This window comes from Taudactylus pleione, unplaced genomic scaffold (genome assembly GCF_031769625.1).
Source record: "Taudactylus pleione unplaced genomic scaffold, aTauple2 ptg000201l, whole genome shotgun sequence".
In the NCBI taxonomy this organism is placed as follows: Eukaryota; Metazoa; Chordata; class Amphibia; order Anura; family Myobatrachidae; genus Taudactylus; species Taudactylus pleione.
Genome location: NW_028284603.1, coordinates 54,122,461 through 54,145,331, shown reverse-complemented (window position 1 = coordinate 54,145,331; position 22,871 = coordinate 54,122,461). Strand labels below are relative to the sequence as shown.

Here is a 22,871-nt window from a genome sequence, read left to right as displayed (position 1 = left end):
TGGCCAAGTTGCACAAGTCTGAGCATTTAGCGCTCATGATGAGTGGCCATGCCACGTGAGAGCCCAAAACAGCCTTTAATACCTTCTAAGTGAGCAAAGACCTTTTCCAAATAGCGATAATCAGTCTACATTACATAGCATCAGTACTGGAATGGTTTCCTCGCTCTCATATGATGTTGTTTTATTGCTCAGTTAATGTTGAAGAAACTTCTCACCTCCTGTATTTATAGGCTTTCATGTATGCACATTGTCATATAAGGATAACGAGTACACTTAATTTACAATCCTTTCCAGTACAGAACCTGACACACTATAAAGCTTTTAACAAATAAAAAGATGAAAAACAGCCAATACCTGGACATTAGGACATTAAGTAATTCACTTTGGACTATCTCCCTCCGGAAAATGTGACATATATAAAGAAAATATTTGAAAACACTTCGTGGTCATTGATGCGAAATCTTACCTAAATAAGTGTATTGTATTATGATATTCAAGCTCTGTTTCTTTTACACTCGTGAATATGTACTGCATTATACTAATCAAAGAGTAACTTTATTATGTTTTTTTCCTCTTTCTTTTTATAATTTCTATTTTTTCTTTTTCTCTATTTTGTTGATATAAAATTAAAAAGATGCTATTGGATCTATATTTTCAAAGTAATTGTACTATTTGTTGCGGTTTTATTATAATCTCTGAATATATTTTATTGAATTTTCTATTTTGTATTTTCAAAATTGAGATTGACTATTATTTTTGTATATTCTGTGCAAAATTAATCTCTGTTGTTTTATTTGCTTTTACAATACTAATAAAAATTGTTTTAAAAAAAAAAAAAAGAGTAATTCACAAGTCTAGTTAAAATGTAACATTTATTACAAGAGAATATTCTTACTGTCCCTACTTTACCCAGGTATATATATGATTGCCTAGCACCCATTAATAGTAAAGCCATGCACATAAACAGTGCCTACAGGTAAACTGCACCATTAACGCACAATTCACAATGCTGAGTGTTCTGTATGTAAAGAATAAATGTTATTATCACACGCTGTGTACCTATGTATCTGTTGGCTGGTTTCAAACATATAACTTTTTTTGTTTAGTATATGGCTACACATTTATAAGAATAATAATTTTATTTATATAACGCTTTTCTCCCACAAGATTCAAAGTCGCTTTACAGACATCAGAAAACATGGTACATTGTTGAAGAATTTGGTATTGCAGAAAACCACACAGAGATAATTAAAAACAACCAAATCCTAGAGAGCACAATAAGCATATTGCAGGGTTTTTGCAGACATTTTATGAAATAACTCCCAGGGGTTATATATTCCACCCACAAAGGTACCAAATGAGGCAGCCGTCTTGGGCACACTACGTAGGATTACCCTGGGTGGAATAGGTTACGCCTAGAATAGATGACACAAAATGGGTGGTTGCAGCATCCTAACACTAGGAGTAGGGTCCCACCATAATCGTCAGGTCCATGTATTTTTCATCCCAACCACAAATGTACCAGGTGAGGCAGCCATGATGGGCGCACTACGAAGGTTACACTGTGGGTGATAAACCATACAAGGACCCAAGGAATATATGGGAAAACTGACACGTGTGTGGCAGTATGATATACCTAGTATGAATAGATCCATGTGAAGTACATCCTGTCCATGTATGATATCCATTCTATCTTTATGATGTTACATGTAAGCTATACTTTATTTATTGAACAATGCAGTGGTTTTATATATATATATATATATATATATATATATCAGTTCATGCGCAAAAAGTCCATTGTTATCCAGTAGTATAATCCAGTCCCAGATAAAACGTAATCTTTAGATTTAGTGCATCGTCATCCAGTATACCCGTAACCGCAGCACAATTTCAGGTTATGCAAAGAAGAAGGAGAGCGCACAATATAAATAATTTATAGCAACACTTTGCTTAAAGAACAAAGCTCACATACATTTCAGAATAGAATAATCGCCATATAAACTCAGCCTTCACGATCCGCCGGTGTCTCCACGACATACAGCGTCCATCATGGGGCTAACAATATCTCACTGCCGCACGGAAGTCAAGCAGGAAAATCCACGCTGGGACCAGTGTCTGACATCACCACGTCCTCCGTAAGCGAAGCCACGCCCAACGCGTTTCGTCACTATCGGGACTTCGTCAGGGGATAGTGACGAAACGCATTGGGCGTGGCTTGGCTTACGGAGGACGTGGTGATGTCAGACACTGGTCCCAGCATGGATTTTCCTGCTTTACTTCCGTGCGGCAGTGAGATATTATCAGCCCCATGGTGGACGCTGTATGTCGTGGAGACACCGGCGGATCGTGAAGGCTGAGTTTATATGCCGATTATTCTATTCTGACATGTATGTGAGCTTTGGTCTTTAAGTAAAGTGTTGCTATAAATTATTTATATTGTGCGCTCTCCTTCTTCTTTGCATATATATACACTACCGTTCAAAATTTTGGGGTCACTTAGAAATGTCCTTATTTTTTAAAGAAAAGCACTGTTTTTTAAATCAAGATAACATTAAATGAATCAGAAATACACTCTATACATTGTTAATGTGGTAAATGACTATACTAGCTGCAAACGTCTGGTTTTTAAAGGAATATCTACATAGGTGTACAGAGGCCCATTTCCAGCAACCATCACTCCAGTGTTCTAATTGTACATTGTGGGGGTCATTCAGACCAGCTCGCGAGCGGCAGGACGCTCGCAAGCGGGTCGATGTTCCCCACTGCGCATGCGCACGACGGAGGGAGCTCCGTCGTGCGCATGTGCGAGCCCCGGCGAGCAACGGGCTCACCATCGCTCCGGGTCTCGCACCAAAGGGGGCGTGCTGTCGATGTTGATTGATAGCACGCCCCCTTTGGTGGGCGTGCCTGCCAGACGGAGGCGTTCCCATGGGAACGCCTACCATCTGAAGTCGGCCCCACTGACATCACTCCAGGGCTTGCGGCAGCGATACCCTACCGCAGGGTCTCCGTCGCAAGCCCGATGGTCGCGATGGTCAAGACCATCGCGACCATCATCATAGACGCTCGCTATAGCTGTGGGTGGTAACTCACAGCTATGCGAGCGTCCATGAGGACGCTCCAAAAAAAGGTAGGAGGGCCCTGATTCAGAGCGAGCGCTCTGGTCAGAGCGTTCAGCTCTGAATCAGGCCCTATGTTTGATAAGCGCGTTAGAAGACTAATGGATGATTAGAAAACCCTTGAAAACCCTTGTGCAATTATGTTAGCATGGCTGAAAACGGGTTTGCTCGTTAGAGAAACTATAAAACTGGCCTTCCTTTGAGCTAGTTGAGTAACTGGAAAATCACATTTGTGGGTTTGATTATACTCTCCAAATGGCCAGAAAAAGAGAACTTTCATCTGAAACTTAACAGTCTATTCTTTTTCTTAGAAATGAAGGCTATTCCATGCGAGAAATTGCCAAGAAACTGAACATTTCCTACAACGGTGTGTACTACTCCCTTCAGAGATCAGCATAAACAGGCTCTAACCAGAGTAGAAAGAGAAGTGGGAGGCCCCGATGCACAAATGTGCAAGAAGACAAGTACATTAGAGTCTCTAGTTTGAGAAATAGACTCCTCACAAGTCCTCAACTGGCAGCTTCATTAAATGGTACCCGCAAAACGCCAGTGTCAACGTCTACAGTGAAGAGGCGACTCCGGGATGGTGGCCTTCTAGGCTGAGTGGCAAAGAAAAAGCTATATCTGAGACTGGCCAATAAAAGGAAAAGATTAATACGGGCAGAAACACACAGACATAGGACAGAGGAAGATTGGAAAAAAGTGTTATGAACAGACAAATTCGAAGTTTGAGGTGTTTGGATCACACAGAAGAACATTTGTGAGACACAGAACAAGTGAAAAGATGCTGGAAGAGTGCCTGACGCCATCTGTCAAGCATGGTGGAGGTAATGTGATGGTCTGGGGCTGCTTTGGTGCTGGTAAAGTGGGAGATTTGTACATGGTAAAAGGGATTTTGACTAAGGAAGGCTATCACTCCATTTTGCAACGCCATGCCATACCTTGTGGACAGCGCTTGATTGGAGCCAATGTCCTCCTCCAACAGGACAATGACCCAAAGCGCACCTCCAAATTATGCAAGTACTATTTAGGGAAGAAGCAGGCAGCTGGTATTCTGTCTGTAATAGAGTGGCCAGCGCAGTCACCAGATCTCAACCCCATTAAGCTGTTGTGGGAGCAGCTTGACCGTATGGTATGCAAGAAGTGCCCATCAAGCCAATCCAACTTGTGGGAGGTGCTTCAGGAAGTGTGGGGTGAAGTTTCTTCAGATTACCTCAACAAATTAACAGCTAGAATGCCAAAGGTCTGCAATGCTGTAATTGCTGCAAAAGGAGCATTCTTTGACGAAAGCAAAGGTTGAAGGACAAATTATTATTTCAAATAAAAATTATTTCTAACCTTGCCAATGTCTTAACTATATGTTCTATTAATTTTGCAACTCATTTGATAAATATAAGTCAGTTTTCATGTAAAACACAAAATTGTCTGGGTGACCCCAAACTTTTGAACGGTAGTGTAATATATATATATATACACACACACATTAGATATTGTGTATTTATTTTGGCTTTCCCGAGTGCCGCACCTGGAAGGGATCTACAAATCGTGTATGTGGGGGCACAGGCATATTGATTTTACTACTGTGCGTGCCGGATCCATTTATGACGAATGTACGAGAGAGAGAGAGAGAGAGAGAGAGAGAGAGAGAGAGAGAGAGAGAGTGTGTGTGTGTGTGTGTGTGTGTGTGTGTGTGTGTGTGTTGTATTTTGCCACATTTCTTTATGAACTTTGCAATACCAATAATTTACATTAGACTTTTTTATGCAATATCCACATTATCCATATGTTGAATTCTGCAGATTGCTGTTGCTCATTATGCTATATTTTGAGGATTAGTATTCTTTCTTATGTAACGCTTACGACATTTTAGTGTAGGTTTAATTATGTTTTCATGCAGATTTTTATGACTTCTATTGAGAAATCACAGTACAATGACTCTTTGCTAGCTTTTGTGAAGATAAATAGACAACTATGGGCCTGATGCAGAGGTGGACGTTAATGCATGCGCGGTTGTTGATTCTTTGTGGAGTCGCAGCAACAGTAATATGTAAATGTAGTCTTCCTTCTAGCACCCTGCACCTATCACAACCCGTGCAGTTCCTCCATCCTTCCTGGGGTGTCGTGCTCTGCTCTGGTGCTTCCAGCATACTCAGCTGATGCAACAAACTGCTGAGATACAGACCAGCGTGTGCTAGAAGCACCAGAGCAGGGAGCGACGCCCCAGGCAGGAAAGAGGAACTGCATGGGTTGAGACAAGTGCAGGGTGCTAGAATGAAGACTACAAATGCTAGTTTCAGCCTTTCCCTTGTGTACTAGTGTGCACTGGACAGTGCAAGCCCTAAGACGCCTACTTTCAATGCCCGAGGACAGCGCAATTCCGCCGGTGGTCTCAAACACTCCACTATCGGAGCACCATCGTGATCACCATCTACACTTGCACCAACCTAAGGCTGGCACAGTGTTTCCTTCTGAACTCCGGCTAAACATGGGTCCTGTAATTGTGGCTCTGCGTTTGGGAATGCAGCCGTGTTCACTGACATTCCCGGGACACACCCAGTCCCTGAGATGGCCTTTTTTTCCATTCATTTCAGGCCACCTAAAAGATACTGCCCAGGAACGCCCATGATATTGTTTAACTGTTTCTAATGCAGGCAACTCAATACCCAATACCACACAGAGCCGTACACTCAGGGTGACGCATATGTCGTAGGGGTTATCATGGCCTTTTCAGCAGGTGCAGTAGCAAATAATCGGTCAACTGCGCAAACATCGGCCCTGCTTCCACCTCAGAATCAGGCCCTATGTATTATTTACTAGATAAAGTAAATATAAGCATCATTTTGCACTGAAATGTGGTTAAGTCATTCTCCACTTGTGTGCACCCCTTTTCAACAATTTATTATACCAGTGACATCTTTGAAGCACCTTACAGGCTGCATCCTCATGAATATTATATCAGCCACTGTTTTAGGTGGTAATTGCACTTTAATTGACTATTTGAGCCACCTCTTTCTGCAGAATATAAACTAGAAGACTTGTCAAATATAGGACATAGAGCAAATATTTTGCCTGTGGCACAAAACAAATGTTCAAATACCTCCATAAATTAAATATTTACAGTATACAGTTAACCAGTTTTTGTACTGTCACAAGTAAGAGTGTATAATATATCTAAAGATACATGTTTTTAGTTTTCACAGTGCAGAAATATAAATACCACGACAAATATGAATTATTAGTTTATATTCAAAAATACAGAAATCTCATGTATTTCTTTTTTCCATGGTAACAAGCAATAGGTATCCTATACACTGTTAGCAGAGTCACGTGGCTACTGATCTTACTTGAAAAAAATGTTTCCACACTTGAAAAGAATTCCGTTTGTTTACAAACAATGTGAAAAATTATAAACAAAAAAAATATTTAAAAACATGATCATTTAAAACATAAAGGAACATGACAACTGCTGGGCTGCAAACAACTCATCCACTCATATTTTCCGCCACTTCCTCAACAATCACAGCAATATAATGAGTTTAGTAATCGGTTTGAAAAGTAATTATCCTCTTTTTTCAGCTCAACTCCCTGAAGATAACTAATTTTCTCCAAGACAAGAAGCGTATTTTCTTGTCTCCTTAGGGCAAATATGCTCCAAATCCAAACTTGTCTGTTAAAGGCTGTTAGTCTGTAGACTATTAAACTTCCACTACTAAACACAAATTAAATTAATACAACTCTAATACTGTGATCAATGAAAAACAGCTTTTGAAAAATTATAAACTGAATCCCAAATTTAATTATACAATCACAAACAGAGATACAATCTACAGTAAATCATAGTCAATGTAGCATTTGTAAATCATTACATTATTTCATTGTGCTAAAATAACCTAAATATTTTTGTTTAAGATCAACTGACACCAGATATTAACATTCCCCAATTCAGCTTTATGGGCTAAATGTAATATATACTGTAGCAGGTTTTTGAAAGTGCAGAGATTTCGAGTTAGCAGTTAGATTTAAAACACCAATGTTACTAAGGCAAAACCTACTTCCTTTTGCCATAATAAACATTGACTGGTAACTCAGCAAAATCTCAGCACTTTCAAAAACCTGCTACCTATTACATTTGGCTCTATATTGCTATTTATAAAGCATGATTTGTTCCAGAACCTTTGTATTATGTGCAAGACTGTGTAGAGCTTAGTGTGTATATTTACTAAAGTTTGATTTTTGACTTGTTTTTTTTTAATGTTAGTAAATGTGTGATTTAGCCTCAGAAATACAACATTGATGTTAAATGATTTGAAATCAATAAAAAAAAAATCGACCTTTAGTAAATATACCCCTTGTTGCTTAAAATGACAAGAGTATTGTTACTAACGCATTTCTTTTTTTTACTACGTCAAACTTTTACTCATGCACCATCTATATATAATTATAATCTCCAGTGCTCCACATTTCTCCAATCCAAAGTTAACATTAGTGGGAGTGTGAGTGGGAGTATTTGTGTATCCATGTGATAGGGAAAACTGATTGTAACCACTGCTGGGCAAGGACTGATTGTTAGAAACTCTCTGTAAACTGTTGGGTAATATGTAGGAGCTATAAGAAACAAACGAAACAAAAAATACTGTGCGCTCATTTTACACAGTCCCAAGAAAGAAAAATGCAGACCTGGAACAAATAGTGCCAGGTTTTGAACTATAACAGCCAACTGTTTAGCACATGTACGTATGCCTAATGTATGTAATGAGACAGTACTAGGGGAACTAGAGACAAGGTCATCACCTCCCCAGTAACTCAACTCTTGTGCTCATCACACAATCACCACAGCAGAAAGAGCATGGCTTCCTATATAACGTCCACATGAGTCCTTGCTTACTGAGCATCCTAGAGGACAATAGAGAATAAACCAAACTACAAGACCATTAGATCAGCCAGATGTAGAAATACCGTTTTTATGTTCACAGAAGGCAACCGTAATTTTTGCAATGATACGGAATACACGTAACTTTTAACTATGAAACTTGTCTATTATGTTAGAAAGAATATCCCTGTATTCATTCAGTCTTTCCTGTAGTTTACATTACTGTTTCAATCTCATTACCAGGAATAATTCATTTTAAATAAATGAAATACAACTTACGCCTCCTCTGTCAGAGTCCCATAACAGATCCTTGAAAGCCATCTGTGATGTGGTAAGTTCAGGTTGGAGGTATCTGCTGCCTCTGTGTTGATCACCTGTGTAAAGAATTGGAATATTTGTTGTCCCATATAAAGAACAATACTAATTAAACCATTATGTTGCTGCCTGTTATTTACTTGTATAACGTTTCTCAGTGGTACCTGATACTATTACATAACGTTTGAGCATAATCAGGGACAGGCTGATCTGAGATAGTCAGTATATGGTGGCATTGCTAGGCTATACAGTGTTATCATGAGGGTATATGATGGCATTGTAAGGCTACATAGTGTCCTAAAGGGAGTGCATGGTAGCATTGTAAGGCTATACAGTACTATGATGGGCAGACTATGGTGGCATTGTAAGGCTATACAGTGTCATGATGGGGAGAATATGGTGGCATTGTAAGGCTATACAGTGTCACGATGGGGAGAATATGGTGGCATTGTAAAGCTATACAGTGTTATGATGGGCAGACTATGGTGGCATTGTAAGGCAATACAGTGTGGCATTGTAAGGCTATACAGTGTTATGATGGGCAGAATATGGTGGCATTGTAAGGCTATACAGTGTGGCATTGTAAGGCTATACAGTGTTATGATGGGGAGAATATGGTGGCAATGTAAGGCTATACAATGTTATGATGGGCAGACTATGGTGGCATTGTAAGGCTATACAGTGTTATGATGGGGAGAATATGGTGGCATTGTAAGGCTATACAGTGTTATGATGGGCAGACTATGGTGGCATTGTAAGGCTATATAGTGTGGCATTGTAAGGCTATACAGTGTTATGATGGGGAGAATATGGTGGCATTGTAAGGCTATACAGTGTTATGATGGGGAGAATATGGTGGCATTGTAAGGCTATACAGTGTGGCATTGTAAGGCTATACAGTGTTATGATGGGGAGAATATGGTGGCAATGTAAGGCTATACAGTGTTATGATGGTCAGACTATGGTGGCATTGTAAGGCTATACAGTGTGGCATTGTAAGGCTATACAGTGTTATGATGGGGAGAATATGGTGGCATTGTAAGGCTATACAGTGTTATTATGGGGAGAATATGGTGGCATTGTAAGGCTATACAGTGTTATGATGGGCAGACTATGGTGGCATTGTAAGGCTATACAGTGTTATGATGGGGAGAATATGGTGGCATTGTAAGGCTATACAGTGTTATGATGGGCTGACTATGGTGGCATTGTAAGGCTATACAGTGTTATGATGGGGAGAATATGGTGGCATTGTAAGGCTATACAGTGTTATGATGGGGAGAATATGGTGGCATTGTAAGGCTATATAGTGTTATGATGGGCAGAATATGGTGGCATTGTAAGGCTATACAGTGTTATGATGGGCAGAATATGGTGGCATTGTAAGGCTATACAGTGTTATGATGGGGAGAATATGGTGGCAATGTAAGGCTATACAGTGTTATGATGGGCAGACTATGGTGGCATTGTAAGGCTATACAGTGTGGCATTGTAAGGCTATACAGTGTTATGATGGGGAGAATATGGTGGCATTGTAAGGCTATACAGTGTTATTATGGGGAGAATATGGTGGCATTGTAAGGCTATACAGTGTTATGAAGGGGAGAATAATATGAGATATGGTAAGAACTTACCTTTGTTATCTCTATTTCTACGAAGTCCATAGGGTTCCACAGGATACCTTGGGGTATAGGTGTGACGTCAGTCGCAGGGCACCAAAGAGTTAAGCTTTCAGCCTCCCAGGATGCACTAGGTCCCCCTCCTATACCCCACCCCCGAGCCAAGGCATCTCAGTTAGTTACCAAGCCATAGGCCGGAGGAGGAGAAGGAAGAGAGAGAACAAAGATCTGGACACATACAAGAATCACATTCTCACCAGAGGGAGACGGAAAAAAACGGTGACCAGAGCAAAGCCCATCTGCAGCACAGGTGCGACAGGGCAGGAGTCCTGTGGAACCCTATGGACTTCGTAGAAATAGAGATAACAAGGGTAAGTTCTTACCATATCTCATATTTTCTACTTCAGGGTCCATAGGGTATCCACAGGATACCTTGGGGATGTCCCAAAGCAGTATCCTTTAAGGGTGGGGACGCTCCTGTGCAGAAAGGAGAATCCGCCGCCCGAAGGAAGCATCCTGAGAGGCGAAGGTGTCAAACCTGTAATACCTCACGAAGGTATGAACAGAGGACCACGTAGCAGCCTTGCAGATCTGGACTGCAGAGGCACCACGTCGAACTGCCCACGAAGGACCCACAGACCTAGTGGAATGAGCCTTCAGAGAAGGAGGAACCGGTAGGCCTTCATGAAGATAAGCTTCAGAAATAGCCATACGGATCCAGGCTGCCAAAGTTTGCTTTGAAGCAGGCCAACCCTTTTTACGGAAGCCATAGAGGACAAACAAAGCGTCCGACTTCCTAAACGAAGAAGTGCGGTCAACATAAGTCCTTAAGGCCCGCACAACATCCAAAGAGGCCTCACCCACAGAAAGACCCGGTGAGTTAAAGGCCGGAACAACGATTTCCTCGTTAACATGAAACTGGGAAACAATTTTGGGAAGAAACTCGGGCCGAGTGCGGAGTACTGCCCTGTTCCCATGAAAAACCAAGAAAGGGGGTCTACAAGAAAGAGCCCCTAACTCAGAAACACGTCTGGCCGAAGCAATAGCCAGAAGGAAAACAGTCTTAGCTGTTAGCCATTTAAGATCCACTGATCCCAGTGGTTCAAACGGCGGTCCTTGGAGAGCCCTCCGGACCACAGCCAAATCCCAAGGCGCCACAGGTGGAACAAAGGGCGGGTGAATGCGGACAACACCTTGCATAAAGGTGCGCACATCCGGGATTGTAGCAATCCTACGGTGAGACCAGACAGACATGGCCGAAACCTGTACCTTCAAAGAAGCAAGGCGAAGCCCATGATCTAGTCCCGCTTGCAGGAAGGCGAGAATCCGAGACAGACGAAATTCCCGCGGTGCATAACCTCTCGGTCGACACCACTGGAAGAACGTATGCCACACGCGATGGTATATCCTCGCGGAAGACGGTTTCCGAGCTCGCAACATGGTACGCACCACAGAGCTGGAAAACCCCCGGGACCTCAGCATGGCCGTCTCAACAGCCACGCCATCAAACACAGCCGAGTCAGGTCCGGGTGACGACAAGGACCCTGAGACAGGAGTTCCGGTCGTAGCGGCAACCACAGAGGACTGTCCACGGACAGACCCTGAAGGTCTGAGAACCAGTGCCGTCTGGGCAACGCGGGAGTTATCAACAGGAGCGTCCCTCCTTCCTGTTTGAATTTCCGGATTACCCGTGGAAGAAGGAAGACCGGAGGGAACAGGTATGCGAACCGGAACGTCCACCGGACGGACAGAGCATCCACCAGAGACGCCCCTTCGTCTCTTGTGCGAGACCCGTACACCGGCAACTTGTTGTTGTGCCGGGACGCCATGAGGTCGATCTCTGGAAGACCCCATCTGTCCACCAGTAGTTGAAAAACGTCCGGGTGCAGGGACCATTCCCCCGGATGAACGTCCTGGCGACTTAGAAAGTCCGCCTCCCAATTGAGCACTCCCGGGATGAAGACCGCTGATATGGCCGGAAGATTGCGCTCCGCCCAAACCAGGATCCGAGACACCTCTACGAGAGCCGCCCGGCTTCGGGTTCCTCCTTGCCTGTTTATGTAGACCACGGTGGTAGCTTTGTCCGACTGGACCTGTACCGGGTGACCCTGGAGAATCCGATGTGCCTGCTGGAGAGCATTGAAGACCGCACAGAGTTCCAAGATATTGATTGGAAGCTCCGCTTCTGTCGGGGTCCACCTGCCCTGGAACAGATGTGGACCCGAAACTGCTCCCCAGCCCCGAAGACTGGTGTCCGTTGTCAACAGGACCCAATTTGGAACCCAGAACGGACGTCCCTCGCTGAGGTGGGTCGTCTGCAACCACCAAGCAAGGGACAGGCGAACCTCCGGGGTGAACACAATCGTCTGGGACTTCAGAGACTGAGGCAGCCCGTTCCACTTTGACAGGAATAGGTGCTGCAGAGGTCTGGAGTGAAACTGGGCATATTCCACCATGTCGAACACCGACACCATGGAGCCCAGTAACCTCATCGCCGAGTGTAGAGACACCCGGCGGCTGTGCAGACAACTGCGCACCCTTGACTGCAAAGCAGAGATCTTTTCCTCCGTCACGAAGATCTTTTGCTGTCCCGAGTCCAATAAGGCTCCAAGATGCAGAATCCTCCGAGACGGGATTAGAGTGGACTTCTGCCAGTTGATTAGCCAGCCGTGCCGTTGCAGCAGGGCAATGGTCAGGTCCAAGTGGCGTAACAAGAGCTCTGGAGATCCCGCCACCAATAACAGGTCGTCCAAGTACGGCAACATGCGGACTCCCTGCAGCCGCAGAGAAGCCGCCATGACCGCCATCACCTTGGTGAAAACCCGTGGTGCTGTCGCCAGGCCAAAAGGTAACGCCCGAAACTGGAAGTGGTCGCTGCGGATTGCAAACCTGAGGAACTGTTGATGGCGTAAAAGAATAGGGACATGCAGGTAAGCGTCCTGTATGTCCAATGACACCATGTAGTCCCCAGGTTCCAGCGCCAGAATGATGGACCGTAGGGTCTCCATCTGAAACTTCGGTACCCGCAAAGACTTGTTGAGTGCTTTGAGGTTGAGAATCGGACGATACGACCCATTGGGTTTCTGTACCAAAAAAAGATTTGAATAGAAACCCTGGCCCCTCTGGGAGAATGGAAAAGGCACTATAACTCCAGCCTGGAGCATAGTGTGCAATACCTTCCGCAGCTCCGTAGCCTTGTTCCGGTCCGATGGTAGACCCGTGGTGAAGAATCGAGCCGGGGGTCTGTGCCGGAAGGAGAGGGCGTACCCGTGGGAGACCACCTCCAGAACCCAAGTGTCTGTCGTAGTGACCGACCAACACTGGGCGAACTGCAGCAGGCGGCCTCCCACCCTGGGATCCCCCAAAGGGAGGCCCGGACCGTCAGGCCGCAGGCTTGTCATCTGGCTTGGGGGCCGGACGTCTGGTACTCCATGCCTGCTTCCGGGGCTTGACCGATTTCCTAGGGCCAGCCTGACGAGGAAACGACTGTGGTTTGGGCCTGCCCTGGGCCCTAGATGACCGAAAGGACGATGGTCCAGAACCAGAAGGAGCAGCGGCCGACGGGAGACAAGCCGATTTGGCTGCCGCCAGCGTGGCCACAATCTTATCCAGATCCGGACCGAAGAGAACTTCTCCGGTAAACGGCAACGCTTCCAGACCCTTCTTGGAATCTGCGTCCGCCTTCCAAGATCGCAGCCACAAGGTGCAACGAGCAGCTACCGCTGCTGAAGAAATTCTAGACACCAGAGTACTAATGTCTAGAGCCGCCTCGTTGATGTAGGTGGCCAAATCACGGAGATTGCCAATCAACTCCGCCTGTTCGGCCGGACAGTCGGAATCAAAAGAAGCCTCTAATGAATCCGCCCAGCGCTCCATCGCTCTGGCAACCCAGCAAATGGCCATAGCCGGCCGTGCTGCCCCCCCCCCGCAAGGGAATAAGCGGACTTCAGGCAGATTTCCACCTTGCGGTCCGTAGCATCCTTAAGGGAGGACATGGATGGCATCGGCAATGTGGCACTACGGACAAGACGGGTCACGTGAGAATCCACCTGTGGAGGGGATTCCCACTTAGCAAAATAATTATCCGCGAACGGATAAGCCACCGCCAGGCGTCTCTGCGGCTGGTATCTTTTGCCAGGCTGTTTCCACGCCTCCTCTAAATGGTCCACCAACTGACCCGAAAGAGGAAAGACTGTGGCATCGCCCTTCACGTCTTTGAAAAAGGCATACTTAGACTTAGCCGCTGGGGGAACTTCATCCTCAATCACCAAGGCTGTGCGGACCGCCCGAATAAGTCCAGGAATATATACTTTGGACTTAGCATCAGCGTCCTTAGTATGGAGAGGTTCCTGATCGTAAGGATCCAGAATCTCCCCATCATCAGACGTCCCTTCGTCATCCTCATAAGGAGCGGACAGAGACGCCACCGGCCGTTTATGAGGCCGCATCACAGACTCCCCTTGCAACACATCCGACAAGTGCTGTACAGAACTCGTCAGGGAGTTAACCCACGCTGGCTCCTGAGAAACCGGGAGCGGGGAAATAGGGAGACTGTGGGGTACCACCAATTGTCGTGAGAAACCCTGCATGGGTGACGACACCACAGACTGCTGGGACAAACCCATCGGAGTAAACGCGGGCTGCGGAGCTAACTGGCCCACTAAAGCTGTTAGCGCCTGAGCGAAACAAGCCCAGGGCGGCTCCTGTACCGGTGCTGTAACCGTAAGAGGCCGCGCCATGGACAAACACTGCCGGCAAAGGCCCTCCACGCTACCCTCCCCCTCCGCTAATGGTACTTTGCACGTGGTACACTGTAGCCGGAGGGGAAAATCACTTTCAGACATGATGGCACCACGTATGTGACACCTCTCACCAATTATATATTAAATAGGCGAGAGACCACCCTGCAGCACCGCACCGCAAGGGCTTAGCAGAAAGAACAGGGACAGTAATATAGCTGAAAGTCTTGAGAAAAGTTACAGGCAGCAGCGCTAGCACAGTCACATACAATGCAAAGAAAATCAATTCCTGCACTAACAGCGCTGATCACTCAACTACACACACACAGGGCCTGGTAGGACACAGCGCTGCATACACATACCTGACCACAGCGGAGGAGAGGTATGCGGGGGGACCCAGACCACGATGCTTCCAATGCAGGCTTCCAGCAGCGTTCACCATGCTTCTGAAAAGATGGCCGCCGAGGAGCAGAGAGAAGGCTGGCCTGGGGGAGGAGCGCTGACACAGGGCCAGTCAGCACAGTGCAGAGAGGGCTGTGTGCAGCGGGGGAGGCGCCGGCTGTGAGACAGGGAAGGCGCGCTCCCCTGGCATGCATTTAACCCCTGGGACGCCGCAGCGCTACCGCTCTGCTGCGGTCCGCTGTCCCAGGGGGTAGTGGAAGCGCAGGTTGGTCGCCTGGCTCCACGCTGCAGCCAGTCCCCAGGGAGCCCCCTGCCTGGGGACTTAGGACCATGTGATCAGCGGGGACCCACCGCGGGACCCCGCTGCTTACCTCTGTCCCCCTTGAATCCGGCCATGGTCCGGAACATCTGGGGTCACTGCTAGCAGTGACCCCAGATGCCCACCAGCATCCCCGGATCAGTACCGGCGTTCTGGTACCGGCAGGGTGTAGGGAAGACAGCATGGACGTCAGGACTGACTGTCCATGCTGTCCATCCAGATGTGCAGCCACAGCTGCATGAAGAAAAAGCTTCAGGGGCTCTTCTAGCCCCCACTCCAACAGGTGCACCTGACTCCGGCCGGGCACCAAACTAAACTGAGATGCCTTGGTTCGGGGGCGGGGTATAGGAGGGGGACCTAGTGCATCCTGGGAGGCTGAAAGCTTAACTCTTTGGTGCCCTGCGACTGACGTCACACCTATACCCCAAGGTATCCTGTGGATACCCTATGGACCCTGAAGTAGAAATGGTGGCATTGTAAGGCTATACAGTGTGGCATTGTAAGGCTATACAGTGTTATGATGGGGAGAATATGGTGGCAATGTAAGGCTATACAGTGTTATGATGGGCAGACTATGGTGGCATTGTAAGGCTATACAGTGTTATGATGGGGAGAATATGGTGGCATTGTAAGGCTATACAGTGTTATGATGGGCAGACTATGGTGGCATTGTAAGGCTATATAGTGTGGCATTGTAAGGCTATACAGTGTCATGATGGGGAGAATATGGTGGCATTGTAAGGCTATACAGTGTCATGATGGGGAGAATATGGTGGCATTGTAAAGCTATACAGTGTTATGATGGGCAGACTATGGTGGCATTGTAAGGCTGTACAGTGTGGCATTGTAAGGCTATACAATGTTATGATGGGCAGACTATGGTGGCATTGTAAGGCTATACAGTGTTATGATGGGGAGAATATGGTGGCATTGTAAGGCTATATAGTGTGGCATTGTAAGGCTATACAGTGTTATGATGGGCAGACTATGGTGGCATTGTAAGGCTATACAGTGTTATGATGGGGAGAATATGGTGGCATTGTAAGGCTATACAGTGTTATGATGGGGAGAATATGGTGGCATTGTAAGGCTATACAGTGTGGCATTGTAAGGCTATACAGTGTTATGATGGGGAGAATATGGTGGCAATGTAAGGCTATACAGTGTTATGATGGGCAGACTATGGTGGCATTGTAAGGCTATACAGTGTTATGATGGGGAGAATATGGTGGCATTGTAAGGCTATATAGTGTTATGATGGGCAGAATATGGTGGCATTGTAAGGCTATACAGTGTTATGATGGGCAGAATATGGTGGCATTGTAAGGCTATATAGTGTTATGATGGGCAGAATATGGTGGCATTGTAAGGCTATATAGTGTTATGATGGGCAGACTATGGTGGCATTGTAAGGCTATATAGTGTGGCATTGTAAGGCTATACAGTGTTATGATGGGCAGACTATGGTGGCATTGTAAGGCTATACAGTATCATGAAGGGGAGAATATGGTGGCATTGTAAGGCTATATAGTGTTATGATGGGCAGAATATGGTGGCATTGTAAGGCTATATAGTGTTATGATGGGCAGACTATGGTGGCATTGTAAGGCTATATAGTGTGGCATTGTAAGGCTATACAGTGTTATGATGGGCAGACTATGGTGGCATTGTAAGGCTATATAGTGTTTTGATGAGGAGAATATGGTGGCATCGTAAGGCTATACAGTGTTATGATGGGCAGAATATGGTGGCATTGTAAGGCTATATAGTGTTATGATGGGCAGAATATGGTGGCATTGTAAGGCTATATAGTGTTATGATGGGCAGACTATGGTGGCATTGTAAGGCTATATAGTGCGGCATTGTAAGGCTATACAGTGTTATGATGGGCAGACTATGGTGGCATTGTAAGGCTATACAGTATCATGAAGGGGAGAATATGGTGGCATTGTAAGGCTATATAGTGTTATGATGGGCAGAATATGGTGGCATTGTAAGGCTATATAGTGTTATGATGGGCAGACTATGGTGGCATTGTAAGGCTATATAGTGTGGCATTGTAAGGCTATACAGTGTTATGATGGGCAGACTATGGTGGCATTGTAAGGCTATACAGTGTTATGATGGGGAGAATATGGTGGCATTGTAAGGCTATACAGTGTTATGATGTGGAGAATATGGTGGCATTGTAAGGCTATACAGTGTTATGATGGGGAGAATATGGTGGCATTGTAAGGCTATACAGTGTGGCATTGTAAGGCTATACAGTGTTATGATGGGGAGAATATGGTGGCAATGTAAGGCTATACAGTGTTATGATGGGCAGACTATGGTGGCATTGTAAGGCTATATAGTGTTATGATGGACAGAATATGGTGGCATTGTAAGGCTATACAGTGTTATGATGGGCAGAATATGGTGGCATTGTAAGGCTATATAGTGCCTTGATTGCATTTGCAGTTGATAAGTAGATTTCCTTTTTAGAAAATAAACAAAATAAAATAAAAGAATGAGCGATGCATTAAACATAATGCTTTATTCTGCCACTGCTATCTAAGGATGGCATTACCAGAACAGAATGTTATGCTTGGTAAGTAGGTTTTCCTAATCAGGGACTATACCTTAAATTGCCCTTAAGGGATGGGCATCTGCTCATGTGCCAGTGCCCTTTACTTGTTCACCAGGCTACACCAGCCAGCCCCTGAGTAGAAGTTTTAACCCCCAGAATATATTTCTTTCATTATGGGCATTTTATTGAATTCCTGGAGGAAAAGTTTATTCTATTTCAGTAATTTTATGTCAACAGTGTCAAGGTCGATACGGTGATAATGTCGACAGATGTCATGTCAACACGTGCATTGTGTTTAGAATCAGCATGTGAACACTGATTAAGTGTCAACATGGTCATAATGTTGATAATCCATTTCTGCAGTATCCCTAACTCCTAAACCTAAGCCTAGCCCTAATGCTAATGTCAACATGCCATATGTCGATATTTTTCAGATGGTAACATTTTAACCGTAACAACTTGTTTGCAAAGAAGCAGTAAGACAGGTGCACTATTGATCAAATAATGAAAATACTCAAACAAAGGAAAATAATAATGAAAAAATAATACTTAACCTTTAATAAATATTTGTAAAAATTGTGTTTAGATAGATACACTTCTTACTGAGATCAAAGAACAGACATACATTCATAAAAATACACATATATAAATGTATCGATAGTGGTTTTGGCGAAAATTGCTTTAGAACTATATGAATTGTAAATTATTATAAATGGTGAAATAGAATAGATACCCACCTAATTTTGATGTGTCATACATATATTATATATATATTCATAAATTACCTAGAATTCGTTTTGACACAGCAGAATCGCAGCTGCTATTATGTTAATTCACATGAAAGAGAAGCCACAGAACTTGCAGTATTAGAAAGTGACATATATAAATTTATCATAGGTCTGGTTCTGTCCCCTTAATATGCGCATGGATAAAAAAACACAAAACTTGCAGTATGAATAAATAACATACACAAGTTTATCATTGGTCTGGTTCTATCCAGATAATAAAAGCCTGACAAAAACATTTTAACCATGTAGACATCATAACGATTGACACTCTGGTGTCAACATTCTGAATGTCGACATAGTGATTGTCAACAATATGACTGCATACCATTTATTCCATATGCAAATTCAACATAATAAGCTGGCCACCATGGTAATTTGGATTTATTCATTAAGTGGGCAGATTCAATTAGCCACAGGATCTGCCTTGTCTGTTTCCCTGGAGAAAGTGCACAGAGTTACTTAATTACAATTAATTGGAGGTACCCATCATTTATGCTTGCACCATCCGGAGGGTCTTTATTGTGGGACGAATTAATCATATAGTTTAAAGCTTAAAACTTAACTTTTATTTTAATATATAATAAAATAGTAACCGAGATAAACAACATATAGGTAAAATATAATATAATAGCACTTGAATTGTAATAGAAGAGAATATGAAGGATATCGGATTCACCGTCAAAACAAGAAGAAGTATTTATGGAATATAATGCCAGTGTAGTTGCACCTCACAGGTCCTATATCATCTCTCTATAGGATAATGTTACCACTAAGCATATTATTACCCACTATAATTCACAGGTCAAAATATGAACATGCAAATTATTATTGGTGATGGGACAAAAAGGGAAATCAGCAGAGACCCTGACATTGATAAATCATGTCTTGCCATCCCAGCCATTTATACATATCTGAATAACCTATGTGCAACAATGACAAGACACACGTCAAAAGGACCACTTGGCACTCCCGTGGTGGGCACACAGGGGTGCCCCTGCGTTAGACAGCTCCAAGATTACACATAGTTAATCTTCTTTAGATGGGTTTAGCTGCTTTGCATGGCTAAACGTCGCGCTTGTAGCCGCGGTAAGTACTAATGGGCGCCCGAACAGAGAAATAATTGAATAGCTCCGTCGGGCGCCTATTTGTAAAGTCGGCGAGCAGGGGGCATCTAGAACAATTGAATCACCCCCTTAAATGTCCTGATTTGTAAGCAATATGTGTAGAGGTCCTGTATTTTGCCTCTCTGCACTGTTCTTTACACAAATGCATATGGATATTATTAGTTGAGCCAATTTTGTTATACGTCAAATTCAATCCAAGTGAACAAAATTTTTCAACTGATAGAACGGTGCCACACACAGTACAGTAACCTACTAAAAAGACCAACCAAATCTGCACCTGTGTGGCCACTTTAAGACAAGAATTGAATGTCTGAGACATTGAATGCATACAAATTGTAATTCACTGGGCATCACTGTTGTCTGTCAGTGCAATCAGAACACATAGGCTGATAATAATCCTCGCTAATAATCCTAATGGCACTCTACTCATTTTAGGGTGGCACATGCAGCAATAAGTGCTGACTATCACTGGACATTGCATCACTGCGGCCAGCTGCAGAATACTTTCATGTCATGTTTCAAATATTTGTATAATTTTTGCTGGGTGTAATGTTATCTGAGAAGCTGAAACCCATCAGGTATCGAGCCCATACACTATGAGATATATCACATAGAATGGCCTACGATATCTGCTCTCCTTCTGTGGGGAGGAGCAGGGGAAATGTCGGGCAGTGAGCCGCGGCAGTGAATACACTACCAGATGTGGCCGACCAATGATCGGATCAGTCGGGCATGTAGGAAGGTTTCAAGTGCCTGACCGTCCGATCGAGTCACTGATCGGTGGCGACCATACATTATGCAATTATCTTCCCGCACTGCCGAGGATCAAGAGGATAATTGCATAATGCATGGCCAGCTTAAGCCTCATGCCAACAAATCTGTCAACACATAAAGAAACCCACAGACAGCCTGTAATACGCAGAGCATCACTGTATAATTCCTACCTTTGTCCAATAACTGTGCAAGAGTTGATGTGCGGAACCCATCAGGGATTGTGCCCATAGTAGTCAGGGCGTCAGTGGCACTCATCTGATGAGGAAAACTCATTAACATTTGCAAAACAAAAATGTACACAAACTGCACACTTTGTAGCAATGTCATTATAAAACATAGATGCAACTGGTAATTCAGCTGCTTTTAACATTACATTTTACCTACCTCTTGGATCTTCTTAGAAGAACTGTGCTGGGAAATTGTGTCTTCCGCAGGTCTGTTAACACAATTGTTTTTGTAAATTAATCAAAAATTGCTATGAAATCCAAATAAGCATTGAGCAAGACAACATTTAAGTTAAAATGGAGACAGAACATTTGTGATGAAATATTATACCCAACTGAGGTTGATGCTAACATGCCGTACTGTATATGTAAACCCCAGTTTATAATATGCACTTTGTATTTTGAATATATGACAATATTAGAAGTGGCTGATGAGTTCTATGAACATATAAATGCACAATCCCACAGGCTACAATTCAGAGGTGTTGTCTATGGGGCTAGGTCAGCTTAGGAAGGAATTGCAAAGCTGCACGCAGGTAGCTTTGCAATTCCATCCTTGCTAATATGCAAATGCAGCAGGAGGTGTATGACACCCCCAGCTGCAGTTGCGCCAGCAAGGTCGCAAGGACTGAGGTCGCAGGCTGGGATCACCATTGCGACCATCGGTCACTACGGTGGACGGCGCCGGGCTGCCGGCCAGCTGAGTAAGCCCCAGCTTACTCAGGCTGGCCGGCTTGCGAGGCCAGGTACCTGCATCTGTGGACGCAGCCCCTGGCCTTGCCACTCCAGGAAAACAGGGCGGACACGCCCCCATTTCTGGGCACGCTGGCCGTAACCCGCCCCCGCACCTCCCCTTAAATGCCTCTGTCAATCAGGCAGAGGCGTAGATGGGGCTGGATCCATACTGCACATTCGCAGAACAGGCCCTGCACACGCGCAGATTCCCAATAATCGGGAATCAGCGATCAGAACTGCATATGCGTGCAATGCTGAATCAGTACCTATGTTCTTTATATACCACACTAGTGAGCTAATTCAATTAGGCACAACTCCCATACTGTGGAATCTCACATTAATTGTCTGCATATATACCAAAATAATTGCAAACAGTAATTTGATGTTAAGTGTTAATTCTGTAGTGTGCAAACTATGGGGGAGATGTATGAACCGCCGAAGTGGTATCAGCACGTGTTATGTGCACTGATACCGCTTCTCCCCCATGTATTAATGAGGGGTTGGGCGGTAAAGGACAGGGGTGTTATGCGTCCCTGTCATTATCGGCGCTGCTATCTACAAGATAGCAGCGGCGATAAGCTGGGAAGTTCGCCAGACAGCTGTAGCTATCGATATCGACAGCTGCAGCTGGCGTTGCTCTACCACCACAGCAGGAACAGCACTGTCCCCGCTGTGGCGGCTGCCGACTTCGAGGCTGCACGCAGGATCTCACGATTCTTGCGAGATCCCGCGCGTGCCCAGTGGAGCCGGCCGGGAGTGAGACACAGCGTAGCACTAGGCTGATGCGCTGTGGGCTCTAGCAGGGATCTTACATCTCATCATTAGTGCTTCCTGCTTTGCCTCAGTAAAGAGGCGAAGCAGGAACAATTATAGTGACAGAACAATTATAGTGACACGATGTATGCCGCTTTAATACATCTCCCCCTTATCTGCACAAGAGAGTGGGGAAATCATTCTGAACCCCAGAAAAAGTGTAAAATAAGATATCAGGATAGTGTAGTAGGCTATAAGGGGCCATAAGCAAAGTATTGGGGCTGATAAAAGGTGTCAACTGGTTGATTGTTTTCAACTTTTTTGTAATGAAAGAATATTGAGAGCCAGCAAGTGTATTTCAGCAAATAAAAGTGTTTAGAGTATTTTCGGTACAGTAGATAGGTAGGAACTTATCAGTGACTTCTAATATCTCAATAGTTTTGAGCAGGGGGATACAGTCTACCATACAATTATTATTAGAACTGTATTGTGTTATATAATACTTAGAAGATCACATG

General features: G+C 44.5%; 1 protein-coding gene across 1 annotated transcript in view; it reads right to left on the bottom strand.

Moving 5' to 3' along the window:
- The window catches only part of NPHP1 (nephrocystin 1), a 108,094-nt gene that overhangs the window by 50,948 nt on the left and 34,275 nt on the right, over positions 1-22,871 (bottom strand). Inside the window, exons 9-11 of the mRNA XM_088477609.1 lie at positions 21,026-21,077; positions 20,812-20,896; positions 8,272-8,366 (exon numbers count right to left, since the gene is read on the bottom strand). Of these exons, the coding sequence (XP_088333735.1) occupies positions 8,272-8,366; positions 20,812-20,896; positions 21,026-21,077 (232 nt within the window). The remainder of the gene's footprint in view (positions 1-8,271; positions 8,367-20,811; positions 20,897-21,025; positions 21,078-22,871) is intronic.